This window comes from Rousettus aegyptiacus, unplaced genomic scaffold, assembly GCF_014176215.1.
Source record: "Rousettus aegyptiacus isolate mRouAeg1 unplaced genomic scaffold, mRouAeg1.p scaffold_m13_p_6, whole genome shotgun sequence".
NCBI lineage: Eukaryota > Metazoa > Chordata > Mammalia > Chiroptera > Pteropodidae > Rousettus > Rousettus aegyptiacus.
Window position 1 is genome coordinate 17,010,759 of NW_023416309.1, and position 17,781 is coordinate 17,028,539.

The 17,781-nt window shown below is 32.6% G+C and overlaps 1 protein-coding gene and 1 pseudogene across 3 annotated transcripts in view; one reads left to right on the forward strand and one right to left on the reverse strand.

The window, feature by feature from the left end:
- The window catches only part of VPS26A (VPS26, retromer complex component A), a 30,099-nt gene that overhangs the window by 7,225 nt on the left and 5,093 nt on the right, over window positions 1–17,781 (reverse strand). For 2 of the 3 annotated variants that reach the window (XM_016133083.2, XM_016133081.2), the window contains exons 2-6: window positions 15,904–16,053; window positions 5,494–5,569; window positions 4,369–4,525; window positions 3,766–3,930; window positions 1,405–1,511 (exon numbers count right to left, since the gene is read on the reverse strand). In XM_016133083.2, coding sequence (XP_015988569.1) covers window positions 1,405–1,511; window positions 3,766–3,930; window positions 4,369–4,525; window positions 5,494–5,569; window positions 15,904–16,053 — 655 coding nt within the window. The remainder of the gene's footprint in view (window positions 1–1,404; window positions 1,512–3,765; window positions 3,931–4,368; window positions 4,526–5,493; window positions 5,570–15,903; window positions 16,054–17,781) is intronic. The other variant, XM_016133084.2, reaches the window with a different exon arrangement.
- LOC118604219 lies at window positions 3,193–3,311 on the forward strand (annotated as a pseudogene).

Sequence of the window (17,781 nt, forward strand, 5' to 3'; positions counted from 1 at the left end):
TGGCATTTATACACATGAAAAGATGCTCACCCTCACTCAGAATGAGAAAACTAAATTGAAACTACTATGGGAACTTATCCCTAGCAATCAGATTGGCCAAAAGTTTTATAACATTGTGCTGGTGAGAACAGACGCGAAAAGGATGCACTCTCCTATATTCACTGCTGGTAGATGCAAATTGTTACACCTAATGAGGACAAACTGATAATATATATCAAAATTACAAATGAATATACCTTTCTAAACAGCAATTCCACTTCTAAAGAGTTTATCTTGTGTGCGCACACGCACACGCAAAAAAATGACATTATTAACTGAAGCACTATTTGTAATAGCAAAAGTCTGGAAATAACAGGTATGTCCACCAATAGCAGATTGGTTAAGTTCCAGTACATCCATTGAATGGCATACTATAAAAAAAAGATGAGGAAGTGTTCTTTTATATTAATATGGAAAAATCTCTAAGATATTGTTAAGTGAAAAATCTAGAAGGATTTTAAAACTTATAAACATATTACTTATGGGTAGCTGGAGTACAGAAATAGGACACTTTTTACTGTATACTCTTACACTTTATTTTTGAACTATGTGAATTTATTGCCTACAGTAGTTCCACCCTTATCTTCAGTTTCAGTTACCTGTGGCAAAACCACAGACTGAAAATATTATATAAAAAATTCCAGAAATAAACAATTCATAATTTTAAACTGCTTGCTGTCTGGGTAGTGTGACAAAATCTCTCACTGTCCTATTCCATCCCGCCTCGGGCATCAATCATCCTTTTGTCCAGCATATTCACACTGTATAAGCTATTTGCCCCTTAGTTACTTAGCAGCCATATCAGTTATCAGAACAACTGTCATGGTATTGCAGTGTTTGTGTTCAAGTAACCCTTACAGTAACCTAACACGCAATGCCTATGTCATTAACCTCACATCGTCTCGTCACTAGGCACTGTATCATCTTATATCATCACAAGAAGGGTGAGCATACTTACAATAAGATATTCTGAGAGTGAGACCACACTCATATAACTTTTATTACAGGATATTATTACAATTGTTATATTTTTAGTTACTATTAATCTCTTACTGTACCTAATTTAGAAATCAAACTTTATTATAGGTATGTATGTATAGAAAAAAAACATAGTATATATAGGTGTGAGTACCATCCGGAGGTTCAGGTATCCACTGGGGGGGTGTCTTAAAATGTATCCCCCACGTAACTACTGTATTCAAAAATCAATTTTTAAAAATACATAAATGAATAAGTTTACTTCTAGAATTATTAAATATCAAAGTTGGTATCCAATGTGGATGTTTACTTCCTATTGAAATAATATTTAAAAATTTTAAAATTTCAACTAAAACAAATTTTAATTCAAATATTCTTTCAACTTACCAATTCCTGTGATCTCTTTTTTGATCAGTTGTAGTTCCATGTGTTGGATTTTTATTCTTACTAATAAGAAGTAAATTTTTCCAACAATCACATCCTTTAAATGATACCTTTGGGGAAAGAATATCTCTCTTACTATTTAAAAAACAAACAAAAAAGTGAAATATGTCCTGAAAAGCTTTATTAGACATCTTTAGATACCTTAACTTAGACTTCTTATTTACTGTAAATTCAAGAATACCACTTGACTATTTATATTGTTTAATGTTCCCCTTTTTCAAAAAAGTCTTAATCATTTTACAGTATGTGCCACTTAATGACAGGGATATATTCTGAGAAATGCACTGTTAAATTATTTTGTTGTTGTGCATACATCATAGCATGCACTTACACAAACCTAGATGGCATAACCTACTACAAACCTAGACTATATGGCATTCCACTGTTGTATATGCAGTCTGTCATTAACTGAAACATCATTATGTGGTGCATAACTGTACTTTAAAAATAAGGCATCAAACTTTTACTTGACCATCAATATACCTCAGTAGAATAAGCTTGATTTTTGTCCTCAGCAGTTAACTTAGTTTCCAAGAACTTAAGCAGGAAAAATTAAGATGTTTATGCTTGAAATATCCATTTGGTGTATGGAAATGTTTTTGAACTTAAATACTAAAAGAGAATTTAGTGTCATTATGACTCCCAGGGCTAGAATAGTGCAGCTAACAAATCACCTGGCCTCAAAGAGAGACCCCCTACTTGAGTTTGTTGCTATTAACATCTAGTAATCAAAGACCTTTCCCAGATATCTTGAAATGAAGTAGTATTAAACCTTAGAATTCCTACACTACCCAGGGGCTTTTTAGCTTTCAACCAGGTTTGGATTTCAAAATAATATCTCAAGAGTTGATTAATGCAATTATATCAGTCTGAATGGAGGCTTCCAGTGAGAAGTTTTTAGGTCCTTAACTATCTGATAATTTTATCAATAATATAAGACTTTGAAAGCATGTATATCACATTTTCAGTGAGATAAACTGAACGGTGACAACTAATAGAAATCATGGAACAGAAGAGTGCACAGGAAGGGGATAAATGAATATACATCCTTTTTTCAACAAATTAACGAAAAAAATAGGGGGAAACCTATAAATTATATTTAAGAATCAAACATTTAAATGCAACGCGTTTGGATGCACTGGATTTAGACAAATCTTGTTTAAATACTGATTTGAAGAAATCATGTTGAGAAAAAAATATTTATGAAACAATGAAACAATTAGGGCAATGTGAACACTGACTAGATATGTGAAGATATTAAGGAATTATTAATTTTTTAGATGTAACGGTATTGTAGTTATATTAAAAATTATACATACTTTTAATGAAATTTTATGTCTGGAATTTGCTACTGAAGTGCAGGGCTGAATACAGACAAATCTGATCATGTGTTGTTAACAGCTGGAACTAGGCGATAAGTACATAAGGATTCATTATGCTAGTCATATACTTTGGAATATATTTGAAATGTTCCATAGTAAAGATTAAAAAGGCATTAAACAATAAACAAAAGAGCCCATTTCTGTAAAAATATGACATATATAAACATATATTCCTTCCCGTCATGGAAAGACATATAATTGTGGTTAAATGGTAAAGGTGAAAATATGTAAGATTTTTACTTTCTTTGACTTCCCTACATTGTCAAAATTTTCAACCATGAAAATGTATTTATTGCTTACGTAGTCAGAAAAAAAAGTATTTTTGTTTAGTTTTAAAGAGGTGACCAGTGTCTACAGCCATGCCTCCCTGAGCAAGCCCAATCCTGTCTTATCTTGGAAGCTAAGCAGGGTCGGGCCTAGTTAGTACTTAGATGGGAGACCACCTAGGAAAACCAAGCGCTGTAGGTGTAAAAAAAATTAAAAAAAAAAAGAAAGAAAGAAAGAAAGGATTGTAAGCTGACAAGGTCCTTGCAGTTTGTGAGGTCAACCAAAGGTTGTCTTGCCTTAAAAAAATGATAATAAAAAATAAAAAAATAAGGTGATAACCAAGCTAAAGTTATATGATGTGGCCAATAAAATAAATTTTTACCCACGTAAGGAATTAGCTGCCTCATGAGATGGTAAGATCCGCTACAAAAAATGGCCAAGCTGAGACTTATCAGGAACAGAAGATGAATGACACCTGCACCAAGTCAGATGCCAGACCAAACTCCCAAAACTTCTTTCAGCTCAGATTCTGTTGGTCTCGACATCAGATTAATGTCAATCCTATCTTCACTTTGACCAATTTACAAACACTTGAAAAGCTTTCTTATTAATTTTCCCTGAACATTTAAATTATCTGTTTGTGAAAGGTACTTACTTTGATTTATTATATTCAAATTCTATGTGTAGACAATCTTCAATGCCCACTTCCATCTTAATAGAGTTGTTAACATCAGGATAGGTGGCAAGCTGGTGAACAATAAGATCATATTCTTTTACCAAGTCTGTCAATCTTCTTACTATTGTCACTTTAAGAAAATACCTACGAAGTTAATGGAGAGGTAAGTTAAATCTCCTATGATAAATTTCAGTGTTTTAGAATAGTGTACACACTTTTTAGATAAATTTACAGTGCTACTATCAAGCCTGCTGAAGGAAATCTCTCTAGATCAGTCCTTAACCATTATACTAAATGAGATCTGTTGGGAAACTAATGGGTTTAGAAGGTAATTCCATTTATGCAAAGAGTGAAGCACCTAAGGGATGATTCATAAAACTTTTCATAATAGGTTCTTTATATCTATAATGCTAGAAAGCTCTTATTACCTCAGCTCATCATTAGCCAGACAAAACATTTTTTTTTTAATCTTAAGTCTTCCACCCTAGAATTATAATTAGAAGTTCTAATAAGATATTCAGTAGTAACCATTATTTTCTAGTTTTGACTCTGTCTACAATTTCTAATATACCTAATTCATACCTCAAGCGAACATTGGCACCGATGTAAGATTCATATGGCTTTTCAACTTGCATAAATTCAAAATCATAACTTCTGCTCTGAGTCAGTTCTCCAGGTAAGGCTAATTCTTTCACCAGGTTTACAAATTCGTGAGTATTACTCTTGTCATTGAAAAGTTCTAAGAAAGGAAGCAAAAAGATCAATTACATTTACTATCATCTCATTAAAGCCTAAATTTCTACCTCCAGAACAAATAAAAATGAATTCATCCCTTTAAATGTAGTTAGGGCTTGCCCAATATGAAGCCGTTTTAAAAGACACATTCCCAGCAATTATTTGAACTCCCTTCAAGGCAAAAAGCATTTTGTTGTTTTGCTTTAGTTAGGCAAAATATTACCTTGATAAAACTATAATACATAAAAGACTAAAATCAACTACCAATTAATTAGTTACTTGCTCCTCCAGTATAATTGCATCTAGAATAGATATGTAAATAAATACACGCCCATCCAAAGCTTGATACTTTAAAAATGTATGGTAAAATTTAGAAAGCTAGGTTTAAAACTAGCTATATATATAGTATTATAAAGACCTATTTTTTCTGAATCTGTAGTACCAAAAGATTTATGCAGCTATACTCTTGTTAAATCAAGAATTCCTCTGGAAATATACAAAGGTATACTGATGTAAGTCAAGAAGAAATTACACCTTTCTTTTTCATATAAAATTTTCTGTTGACAGGTGAGTCTGACTACAGGCACTCACTAGGTTAGAAAGACAAATGGCATGGGTAATTAGAAAATGACAGATGAAGGTGACATGTAATTGTGACTAAAGCTGATGAGAAACTGTAGGCAGATGGAAATTTCAGTGAGTTAACTAATTTACCTGAATTATTTTCAAGGCTGGTAGCTTACATAACTCCTTTCATTTTTAGTAATTAATATTAAAGGCAGAATGAGTCAAGTATCATTTAATACAATTAAAAAAACACAATTTAATGTTTGTGAAATAAATCCTTTAATTATGCAAAATCAATTCCTTCCACAGAGCTAAGCTCTAATTCAGTTATTTAATTGCAAAATCCAACCCTCTTCAAACTTGGTTACCAAAGGAAAAAAAAAGCAATACTATTTTAAAACTCACCAATTTGACCTACAAATTCAATTCTAATTCCTTGGTGCTCTAGCCTCTTTCCAGGTTGCTTAAAGGCTAGGTTTACCTGCCAAAACATGAAATTTTAAGAGAAGTTAATCCTTTGAGTGGGCCTACTAGTAGATTCCTTCCCAATGAATGCAATGTATGTAAGTATTTCAGGTATTCATTTCTGAAGTTTAAGACAACATCACACACCTAGATCATGATGACCTTATAGAACCAAAGAAGGTATAACTTACTTGTATACAATTACTAATGAACCTATCACTTAAAGTATCTGCTTTGTTAGGAAGGAATCCTTTACAGCTGAAGAACTATAAAGACAATCAAAAAAAGGGAGAAACTTTCAACTACTCAAATGTGATTTCTGGTCAAATAGTTAAACAATTCTATAACAATAACATCTTAATGTAAGGTAATCACTAATTGCAAGAACTGACCTAAAAGATCACTTTCAGGGTTTTGTAGTCAAAACTATATTGTTATAATTCCTAACCTTAAAAACAATGTTTATTGCCTTGAGTCTGCTACTCATCCTAAGAAACAGAATGTCTTAAGAATTGTATGATTTATCTTATATACTTCTGAATATAATTTCAAATTCCCCAAATTCATATCTGCCAAGTAAAAACCTTAATTTTATAAATTTTTAATTTGACGAAATATCTGTAATGTACATACATATTGAAAATCAAATTCCAAATGTTTAAGGATTATCTAACAAAAAAAAAATACTTCCAGGTCTACTGGTAAAGTGACTTTTAAGTTTTTCTTTCAAACAATGCTTCTCAAAAGATAATAGAAATCAAGGACCGATAAAAACAGAGGTCTAATTACTTCCGCTTATAAGTTATACAAATTAAAATATTCACTCTTCCATATTTGTAACAAGGATGAGTTAGTTACTTGCCTTCCAAATTAATAACTTGGAAAAAGTAAATAATTAAATTGTGGTACATCATATGATGGAATATTATTGAAGTTTAAAATAAGGTCAAAGAAGTTTTAATGATGTGGGAAGATGTGCATGACATGTTACATGAAGGAAGCATGGTGAAACTGTACATAAGTATAATGCCAATTATATTTTCTAAAACTACAGAAAAGAAATACTCTTAGCAGTTACCTCTGGAATGTACAATTATGGGTCATTTTATTTTCTTTGTACCGTTCAAGGTTTTTTTTTTTTTTTTTTTTGTAATAGGCAAGTAATACTTTCAAAGTCAGAAGAATACTTAAGAAAATAAAAGGCAGTACTTAGAGATGCTTCACATATACTAATGAGTTGAATTTTAGGTTTGAGCCACAAATAAAACAAGCGTAACTCCCAGCTGTTTCATTTGCCAGGCAGTAATTAGAGCTATTCTCTAATTTGTACTAATAAAGCACACAGAAAAAAGTATACTTTAAAAATGTCTACTAGGCAACAGTTTATGAAAATGCCTGTTTGAACATAGCTACATATATATTTTTTAATTTACAGTTCTTTGAAAAACACTTTGAAACTACAATATTACGGTAGAAATGAAAGCTGTTGTTTTCTCACCAAACTGCTTAAATTCGCAATGTTCCTTGATCTCCCACTAATATTGAAATATAGTTGCTCTTAAGCCTAATGCAAGCTTTTCTGAAATCTAAAGGATCCTAGAGTTAGAAGGCATAATTAAGCATTTTGATTTAAAAATTATTCTGCAAGGAACATAGAAAAATAAATGAAATTATGACAGTGGACAGGGTTAAAGAATTTTAACATCAACTCGGGTATACTTTTATTATAATTTCAAACTGAAAAGTTGCAAGAACAGCACAAGGAAATCCCACATAAACTACTCAGATCTATCATATGTTTATATTTTGTCCAATATGCTTTATCATCTTCTCTCTATATGTGCACAGATACATTACATACATGACCTTTTTTTTCATAACCAAAAATAAGTGGGAGACATCACACCCCTCTACCCCTAAATACTTCATTATACCTACTAAGAAAATATACTTTCACTTACATAATCAGTACAGTTATAAAATTAGGAAAGTTAACATTCCATAGTCTATATTAAAAGTCCATCAACTGTCCCAATAATGTACTTTATATCCTTTTTCCCTCTTGTCCAGGCTCCAAGCCACGATTACACATTACATGTAGTTTTTATCTCTTTATTTTCCTTTAATTCAGAACATTCTTTAGTAGCTACCTTTCTTTAACTTCATGCTTTTTAAAATCACAGGTCAGTTATTTTGTAGAATGTCCCTCAATTGAGATTTGTTTGATGTTTTATCACAATTAGACACAGCTTATGCATTTTGGCAAGAACACTACAGAAGTGAAGTTGTGTCTTTCGCAGTGTATCTTATTAGGAAGCACGTGATGCCAATTTGTTCCGATACTGGTGATATTAATTTTTATCACTCCACCAGGTTTCACCAATTTAAAGTTACTATTTCCTCTTTGCTATTTTTTGTTCCTTATTTTATTTTCCCCCTTTTTAAAAATTTATCTATTTCAATTCGTTTCAAGTATATAGTACATTGGTTAGACACCTATACAGTTCATAAAACAAGCCCCTCAATGGCTCCCTTCCTCCTCTGGCTCTCCACCTAGCCATCATATTAATGCTAACTGCATTCCCTCTGCCTTGTTCCCATCCCCATGACCAACTATCAACTATTAATTTGTACTTTTTAACCCCTCACCCCATTCTCCCAACCCCCCAACCCTCCTCTTTGCTCTTAATAAGTAATCTGAATAGAGAAACTTGAGACTATGGATATGTTTCAAAGGCCATGAAAACAGAATGTAGACAAACAATCTATACATGAATTATATCCACTGCTCTAAGAAGCCTATCTCAAAGCCCAGTATATAATATTCTATAGATGTCTCTAATTAAACTGTCTTCAAGATCTATTTAAGAAGTGAAATTCATCTATATTGTGTTCAGGACAAATATATCAGTGTACTCATGACATTTATAGTGAGCACCCGGATATCTGTACATTATTATTGCTGGATATAAGTTTCCAACTGCTACTAGAAGAATATAGTCCTTATTCATATTGATGAAAGATACTACAATAATATTCCTTGATTAAAGAACTAAACTATAAACTCCTGTAATCTCAAACTAAACACATGCCTTTGTTCACTTCTGCAACAAGAAATACATGCAGAGTTCACTATAGGTGGCTTGGCACTGGTACCACCACTCATCATTTTACTCATCATTGACCAATCTAAAAGAATGACCTGGTTAAGAAATTATAATTTATGGACGTGATTCCATAGTGTAGCTGTTAGCACATCTGCTTTACATGCAGAAGGTCCTGGGTTTGTGTCCCAGATGGAGCCTTGGACCATACCCTGGGTGTGCCAGGCCCCAGGTGCGCCAGGCCTCCAGTACACTCCGTGAGCATGTGGGAAGAGACACCCTGCCTTCAGAAATCCAGTTCTTAAGGGGAAACGGTAACATCCATAGGTCAGGAATGCAAGTGGAGGTGGGGAGACTTAAAGAGGGGAAAAAAATCTGTACCTCAATAATTAAAGTCAGCAAGACTCTCTCAAAACTACTCAGAAGGCACAGTGATACAAGCTGTATTTTAAAAAGAAAAAACCTAGGTTATATTCTTAAAGCATAAAAAATTAAAGATACAGTCTAACTGTCCTGGCCTTAAGGAAGATTTGTCACATGAACCAAAGCAGTAAATATTCTAAGGATAAAAAGAACCTGAGCAAATAAATAGCTTTTAAGAATGTCCCTATTAATCTGGTGATAATCTAAATATTTTCCCAGTTGTCCTATGGACTGCTTTGAAAAATTCTCAAAAAAAAAAAATTTGACAGCAATTATTTTAACTATAAACAATATTGCTACAATAGTCCTAAGAAAATTCACTGTGGAAAGAATATCCTCTTCAACAGTGCTGTAACAACTGAATATCAACATATAAAAGAATGAAGCTGGATCCCTACCTCGCACAATATACAAATATTAACTCAAAATGGATCAAAGACTTAATGTATAAGCTATAATTACAAAAGTCTTAGAAAAAAACATAGGTGTAAATCTTCAATACCCTGGATAAGCAATGTTTTCTTGGATGACACCAGAGTATGAGCAACAACAACAAAAAAATAAACTGAACTTCATCAAAATTTAAAACTTTTGTGCTGCAAAAAAACACCATCAAGAAAGTAAAAAGACAACTTATGAAATGGGAGAAAATATTTGCAAAACATAATAAAAGACTTGAATCTAGAATATATAAGGAACTTTTTACAACTCAACAATAAAAAGACAAATAACAATTTTAAAAACTAGTCGAAAAATAGAAATAGACTCTTTTCCAAAGAACATATACAAATGGCAATAAACACACAAAAAGATGTTCAATCTTATTAGTCGCTAGGGAAATACAAATTGAAATCATTATGACATACCACTTCACATTCACTAGGATGACCATAATTAAAAAAAAATCATAAATATTGCCAAAAATGAGAAGAAACTGGAACTCATATATTGCTGGAGAGAATGTAAAATGGTACTACTGCTTTGGTAAAATTTGGCAGTTCCTCTAAAAGTTAAAAAAAGTTAACATATGACCCAGCAATTCCACACCTAAGTATACACCCAAGAGAAATGGAAACATATATTCACACGCAAAAAATGTCCACAGAAGTATAGCATTATTCATAACACACAAAAAGTGGTCATCCAAATGTCCTCAACAAATACACTTGATGAATGGATAAAGGAAATGTGATATATCCATATACCACATGGATAGATATTTGAATAGTAATCAGTCATAAAAATAAATGTTTTGATATATGCTACAATATGAACTTCTAAAACATTATGCTGAAAGGATTAAGAAAGGCACACAAAAAATAAACCTTGTATGACCACTTATTGAAATATCTAGATAGGCAAATTTATAGAAAAACAAAGTAGACTAAAGGTACCCAGAGACTAGGAGAAAAGGGAAATGGGTAGTTATTGCCTAATGGGTACAAAGTTTGAGATGATGAACAAATTTTGGAAACAGTGATAATGGTTGCATAACATTGTGAATGTAATTAATGCCACTGAACATGCTAAGTGAAAGGAGCCAGACACAAGAGGCCATATATTTCATGGTTCCATTTACATGAAATGTCCAAAATAGGCAAATCCATAGTGAAAGAAAGCAGATTTCTAGATTAGTGGTTGACAGGTAGGTGTCTTAATCCATTTGAGCTGCTATGACAAAATACCACAGACTGGTAGTTTATAAACAACAGAAATTTACTGCTCACAGTTCCTGGAGGCTGGGAATTTCAAGATCAAGGCACCAGCAGATCTGGTGTCTGGGGAGAGTTCAATTTCTGGTTCACAGACAGCTGTCTTTTCACTGTGCCTTCATACAGCAGAAGGTACAAAGATTTCTCGGGAGTCTCTCTTATAACAGCATATCTTATTCATGAGAGCTCTTGTCCCTATGACTTCATCACTTCCCAAAGGTTCCTCCTCCAAATACCATCACATTGGAGAGTAGTTTCAACACATGCATCTTATAAAGACACAAACATCCTGGAACCAAGGGGATAACTACTAATGGTATGGTGCTTCTTTGGGGGTTATGAAAATATTATGGAATTAGTGGTGATGATTGCACAACTCTGCAAATACAATAAAAATCACTGAATTGTACTTTTTAATAAGGTGAATTCTGTGATGTGTGTATTATAACTCAGCAAGGCTATTTTTTAAAAAAGAAAAGAAAGTATATGTCACAAATAGATCAATGGAATAGAATAGCAAGGCTGGAACAGACCCATACAACCTCTTATTTATGACAAAGGTGATACTGCAATACAGTGGAGGGAAAGAATGGCTTTTCCAATAAATGTCCTGGGTTATTTAGATATCCATATGTTAAAACTATCCTTGAATCCTATGTTACACATACAAAATCAATTCCATGCAAACTGAGGATTTAAAAAAAAAATTATAAAAGAAAACAGGAGAGTATCTTCATGCCCATTAGGTAGGCAAAGACTTCTTTAAAAGGCTACAAAAAGGAAAGTTAACATTTGTAGTGTGTTAAAATTAAGAACTGTTCATCAGGACACCATTAAGACATAAAAAGTCAAGCCAGAAAGCATGAGAAAATCTTTACAATGCATATACAGGGGAAGGACTCTATACTGAGAACACAAAAGACTCATTAATAATATACCAAAAAATCCTCAACATAATTAAAAAGTCGACTGAGTAGAAAAATGAGACCCCCCCCCCTTCCTCCCCCCAAAAACAAAAAACTTCACTAGGCACTTCACAGAAGATAGTAAAATGGCCAATAAATATACAAAAAGTTGCTCAACTTTGTTAGATGTCAGGGAAATGTAAATTAACACCATGTAACTAACAATCAACAGAATGAGACAACCAGTCAACAGAATGAGACAACCAGTCATAGACTGGGAGAAAATATTTGCAAAAGACACATCTGATAAAGGACTGTTATCTAAAAAACAAAAAGAACTCTTAAAACTTAACAAGAAAACAAACAATCCAAATTTTAACAGGCACTCACAAAGAAGTTATACATTTGGCAAATAAACATATTATTAGGCAATTGCAGATTAAAACTATGAGATGCTTTACGCACCTATTAGAATAAACAAAATCCAAAACTGATAATACTACATGCTAGCAAGGATGAAGAGCAACAATAACTCTAATGGAAATGCAAAATGGTAGCACTACTTTGAAAGACAGTTTGGCAGTTTCTTACAGAGCTAAAGAAAAGTTTACCATACAATCCAGCAAGTGTACTTGTTGGTATTTACCCAAATGAACTGAAAACTTATATCTATACAAAAACCTGCACACAGATGTTTATAGCAGCTTTATTCATAATGCCAAAGACTTGCAAGCAAACCAAGATGTAGTTCAGTAGAACAATGAAATATTATTCGGCACTAAAAAGATATTAGCTATCAAGTAATAAAAAGACAGAGGAACCTTAAGTAAAAGAAGACAACCTGAAAAGCTATGTACTGTATGATTCCAACTATATGACATTCTGGAAAAGGGAAAACTATGGTAACAGTGAAAAGATAAGTGGTTCTGGGAGCAGGGAAGGAGATGAATAGGAAAACAAAGAGGATTTCTAGAGCAAGGAAAGTACTCTGTATATTATAATGATGGGTATATGTCATCATACATTTGTCCATATCCGCAGAATATATAACACCAAGAATGAACTCTCAGGTAAACTATGGATTTGGGGTGATTATGATGTGTCAACATAGGTTCGTAGGTTCATCCTTGGTTAAAAAAAAAATGTACCCTTGGAGAGAGAGTGCTTCTGATGATTGAAGAGGCCATGCATGTGTTGGGGCAGAGGGTATGTGGGAAATCTCTATAACTCCCTCTCAATTTTGATGTAAACCTAAAACTGCTCTTAGTCTTTTTAAAAATTTGGGGAAAAAGTATGCATAGAGCAGCTCACATGTCAGAAGTATCATAAAAAAAATTATTCTTGCTTTGGATGGGATGTCAGACATCTCAGGTCTCCAAGACTGTATATCATGTATTAAGGATTTTTATGTAGAAAATCCTACAATGCAAAGCCAAGTTTGGAAACCAATGATTCAGTCCAACCTCAATTTATAGGTGAGATCCTGAAAGTTAAATGGCTGCTCAGAGTTACCTAAGAGAGTGGTAAACTTAAGGCTAGATATTCCAAACTCTATCCCAATGACCTTTTTATTGTACTCAGATATTTCAGAAAGCCTAGACTGGTGTGGTTAAGATCTGTTCTTAGTGATCCATGCTGGGTCACAGAAACCAATGCTTGTTTTCTTTTAAGCTTTCTTTTCAAAGTCCTTATAAATCATATTTAACAACCTATTCTAGAGGAATGCCAGAAATCAATAAAAACAAATTACAACAGTAGCAAAAAAAAAAAAAAGTGAGAGAGAGAGAAAGAGAATACTAGACATCCTGTACTCCCGGATGAAGAAACACACCATTGCTGGTATTCTTGCCAAAAAAATCAAACTTTCAAGACTGTGGATCCAACTGCCAATTTACAGGCAATAACTGTATCATAAGTATGCAATCACAGAGAACTCTACAGTTCAAATGGCCCAAGTCCTTCAGATAAATGACAAGGAAAAGAAAGGGGTGAAAAGGGAATCTAAGAGTAAAAGAGATTTAAAAGCTGTATGTTTTTTTAAAGGAGCAAGACTAGACAATTAAAAAACATGGGCAGTTTATTCTTATAAAAGTCAGTGTGGTGGTTACTTTTGAGGGGAAAGGGCTGTGATTGGGATGGAACATATGGCGTGGCTGGCAAAGATCTTCTTGACTTGAATGGTGACTACAAGAAAGTATGCCTTATAATTTATTTTTGTTTTGCGTTGTTTTCTATATGTGTTTTATTTCACAATAAAAAAGTTAAAAGTGAAAGAAAATCTCAGGTCAATAAATAATCAGATTCCAGATATAATATCTTTTGAGCAAAATATTTACCTATAAGAGATGTCATTTTTTTAAAGGTACTCTATAGGTAGGTCTACATATAAGCCCTAGCAATTCCAAAAATGTACTTTGAATACCAGATATTTTTTAAAAACACTGAAGTAGTTTTATTTCCTTAAACATTCCCTTCTTCCTTTATCCCATAAACATCAGCCATGAACTCCTAATTGCCCCAGATAACCTAAGATTTTAAACCAGAGAGGGAATGTTCCTTACTACACTTAAAAACAGTAAATAAACAAATCAAATACTTAGTGAGTGCCTATTATATAAACAAACTATAACGTACTTTAAGGAAGCACTGTGTGATTCTCTGATCATAAAAAGCTTTTAACCTAAGAGGAGAGAGATTTACTTACTTGTCAAATCTATAAATTAAATATCTGAGATATTAGCAAGTTCAATCTCTTCCTGGAAAGAAGACTAGATTGATATTCCTACCTTCTCCAATGCCACTATATTAACAAATCTTCTTTACCATAGACCAAACACTATTTCCTTTACTCTTCTTTCACTTGATATGTTCCATCCTTTTGATAATTCTCTCTTTTTGGCATCTTCTCTTTCTTTCCATTTTTTAAGGAAGAGTACCAGAAAAGTAAAGTTGAAAACCAAAACATTTATTTCCGATATGACACTAAGACGGCAACAGAAGTAATTTGGCCAAAGACCAGAATAGACAATGCAACAGAATGGAACTAAACCTAAGTCTGACCTATCTAGTAACCAAAGAAATGCAAAATATATCATTTTTGGCTATCAAAATAGCAAAGATTAAAAAGTGATCATATTTAATGTTACTTTGGGAGAAACAAAACATTTTAAGTGGACGTGTGACGATGCAAATTTTCCACATTAATATGTATTAATACCCTGCATGTTTTCTGGTCCAGCAACTCACTTCTAAGAATTCACTCTAAGGAAATAATCTTATCCTAGAAAACTCTGGAGAAAAATTTATGCATACCAAAGATATGATGATAGATTACAAGACATCTGAAAAATAGAAACCACTAATTATCCAATAATAGGGAAAAGGTATGCTTAATATACTACATACACAAAAACATTAATTAATGCACAGACAAGGGAGAAACACACCCAGATTTTAACAGTGAATTCTTTCCATATGATGGGACTATAGATATTTATTTCTCAAACTGTCCACCATATATCTATATTACTTTAATAAGCAGAGGCAAAACTCTCATATTTTACATTGAAAAAATTATTTCACATGTTTTATGGCTTGATTTTGTCTGTGATATTACCATTCCTCAGTATCGCAGACTAATGATTATTGATCATGTTCTCTAAGGTATAAGAATAATCTTTTACATCACTTGATAAGCAAAAGGGGAAAAAGTGAAACATTATAGATGGTATCATAAATGTATCTGACCATTCACAGATATGTTCAAAACATACTTAAGTCCTCCATAGAGTACAAAGAAATGAGAGACACAATAGTAGTAATACAGAGATAGCTACAAAGAATGAGAAACTTATAGAATGGTATACTAGAGAATTATCCTTAATCTCTATAATTCAAATTTATGTTACAAGAGAATCAAATTTTGCATAGATTGCAGTTCCATTGATGAAACTGTCTAAAGCTATACAAGTGCAGATAGTCACAAACAAAATTTTTCACTCAATTTAGACTCTGCCCCTGCAACCCTTCCAGTTTAAGAATCTTTCCTATAAATATTCTAATGAATCAAGGATTTTAGCTGACCCTCTGGAAAAAAAAAAAATCCATCTGTAATAAAATCATTCAAATTCAGAAACAGCACAAACCACTTTGATGACTACTTGTAACATCCTAAAACCAGGTAATTCTCCCGAACTAATGATTTACCTTTCCTGAAACAGATTCCCCATCATAGAAAAGATAGTGTTTTTCTACTTTTCCATCTTCAGTTTTCATTTCCGCCATTTTCCTGGTTTCCCCATCATTAAGGACAACATCGATCTCACAAATGGGACCAAAAAAGCCACCAAGAAAACTCTGAAATAAAAGAAAAATGCTCATAATTATCATGTTTTGTCAGCTACTGTTTTATAATTCAAATTTACTTATCTATGACCTACAGTTAAACAGACCGCAGATCTGTAAGGAAATAAGAACATCAAATTCTATCTACATCAAAACTAAAATTTAAAACACCACTGTGTGTACAGTTAATACTATGCTGTACACATAATCTGTTAAGAGGATAAATTCGTGTTACGTTTTTACCACAATAAAGAGACAAAAAGAAAACTAAAGAAATTTACACATGTAATAATTTCAATCATTTCCATAGGTACCACTATAATCACATACCAAAAATCTAAAAATTTAATTCTTAACATCTGGGTTTAAAAGTTACCATTAGTTATACCTCTATGAGGTTCTTTAATTAGAGCAGAGCTCATACAATCCAAATTACTCATACAAATCCAAATGAATTATTACAATGCACTACCTCCTGTAAAATCTGCTATATAGGTCTGAACAGCATATGTTACATTGTGTAAGCTCTTGAAATAAAAATGGTTCTGAGAGAGAGGAGTAATTAAATTTGTTAATTTTTCCAAAGAAAATGTGTAAACCTATTCTTTAAATCCAAATATGACAGAAGATTAGTGACAAAGATCAACTGCTCATGAATGCCAAAGCATATTAGTAATGATACATAATCTATTAGCAATTCAAGTATCGGATACAGTTGTGGATTATTTTTTCCACTAATTAAAGCTACTCTTCTAGTCTTTTTAAAAATTTACACAGAGGGGAGTCTCGAGGGATGAGAGGGTGTAATGACTCTCTCTCCATGGCTGTATCCATGTGGGCACCATCTGCCAGGCGTAATTCGCTCCCCCCACCAAATGCCACAGGTACTAAAATAGACAAGTGCCTTAAAACAAGTTGTTTCTAAAAGGCAAGCAGAACTATAAGACTGTGCGAAAGAAGACTGAGTTGGAGAGAAAAAGCGCTAAACATTGCTGAACAGCTTTTAGAAGAAAATAGTACAGAAGTATTCCTAAGGGAGTGTGTATGTGTTCAAATGACAAATTATTACTTTTGCACAAGATCTTTAAATCTATGCAACGTGAAACTTTCTTGCATTATTGAAATCTCTGAATCTGTTCTCAGTCACATGAAAGAAATAGGCTATATAAATGCCTAATGAAAAATACGTATTTTACCCCTTAGTAGTTGTTTAACCAGTCTGCTAATCTCACTTGATTTTCCTTATTTGCACTAACAATACCAATGTCTTCTTCATATTCTATATGTTGTCCTATTTTAGTAACAGAAGATTATTTTTATTAATGTAGTTCCAATAATTTGGATATTCTAAAATCTGAAATATAGATCCTTTATTTTACACATAACAAGAAAGTTATAATCTGCATTAATTTAACAGTTTTATTGCATTAAAAAAATTTTTTTTTTATTATGGTTAGATTGGTTAACGAAATCCGCTAAGTTTCACGTGTATTGCATTAAAATTTTGCATGGAATTTCTATTATATCCTCATAATCCTTAAGAAAAATAGAAAATTAAAGCTCAAAGCCTCTATTGCGAAAATAATTTTTAGTGTGGCTCAGAGACTTTTCTAAACAAGAGGAATATAAATATGACAATATTTAAATTGCTATAGGTAAACTGTATCAGAATCTGCATACATGACTAAAGACAAACACAATGCAGAAATGCTTCATTTGAAACAAGTACACTCTCAATAG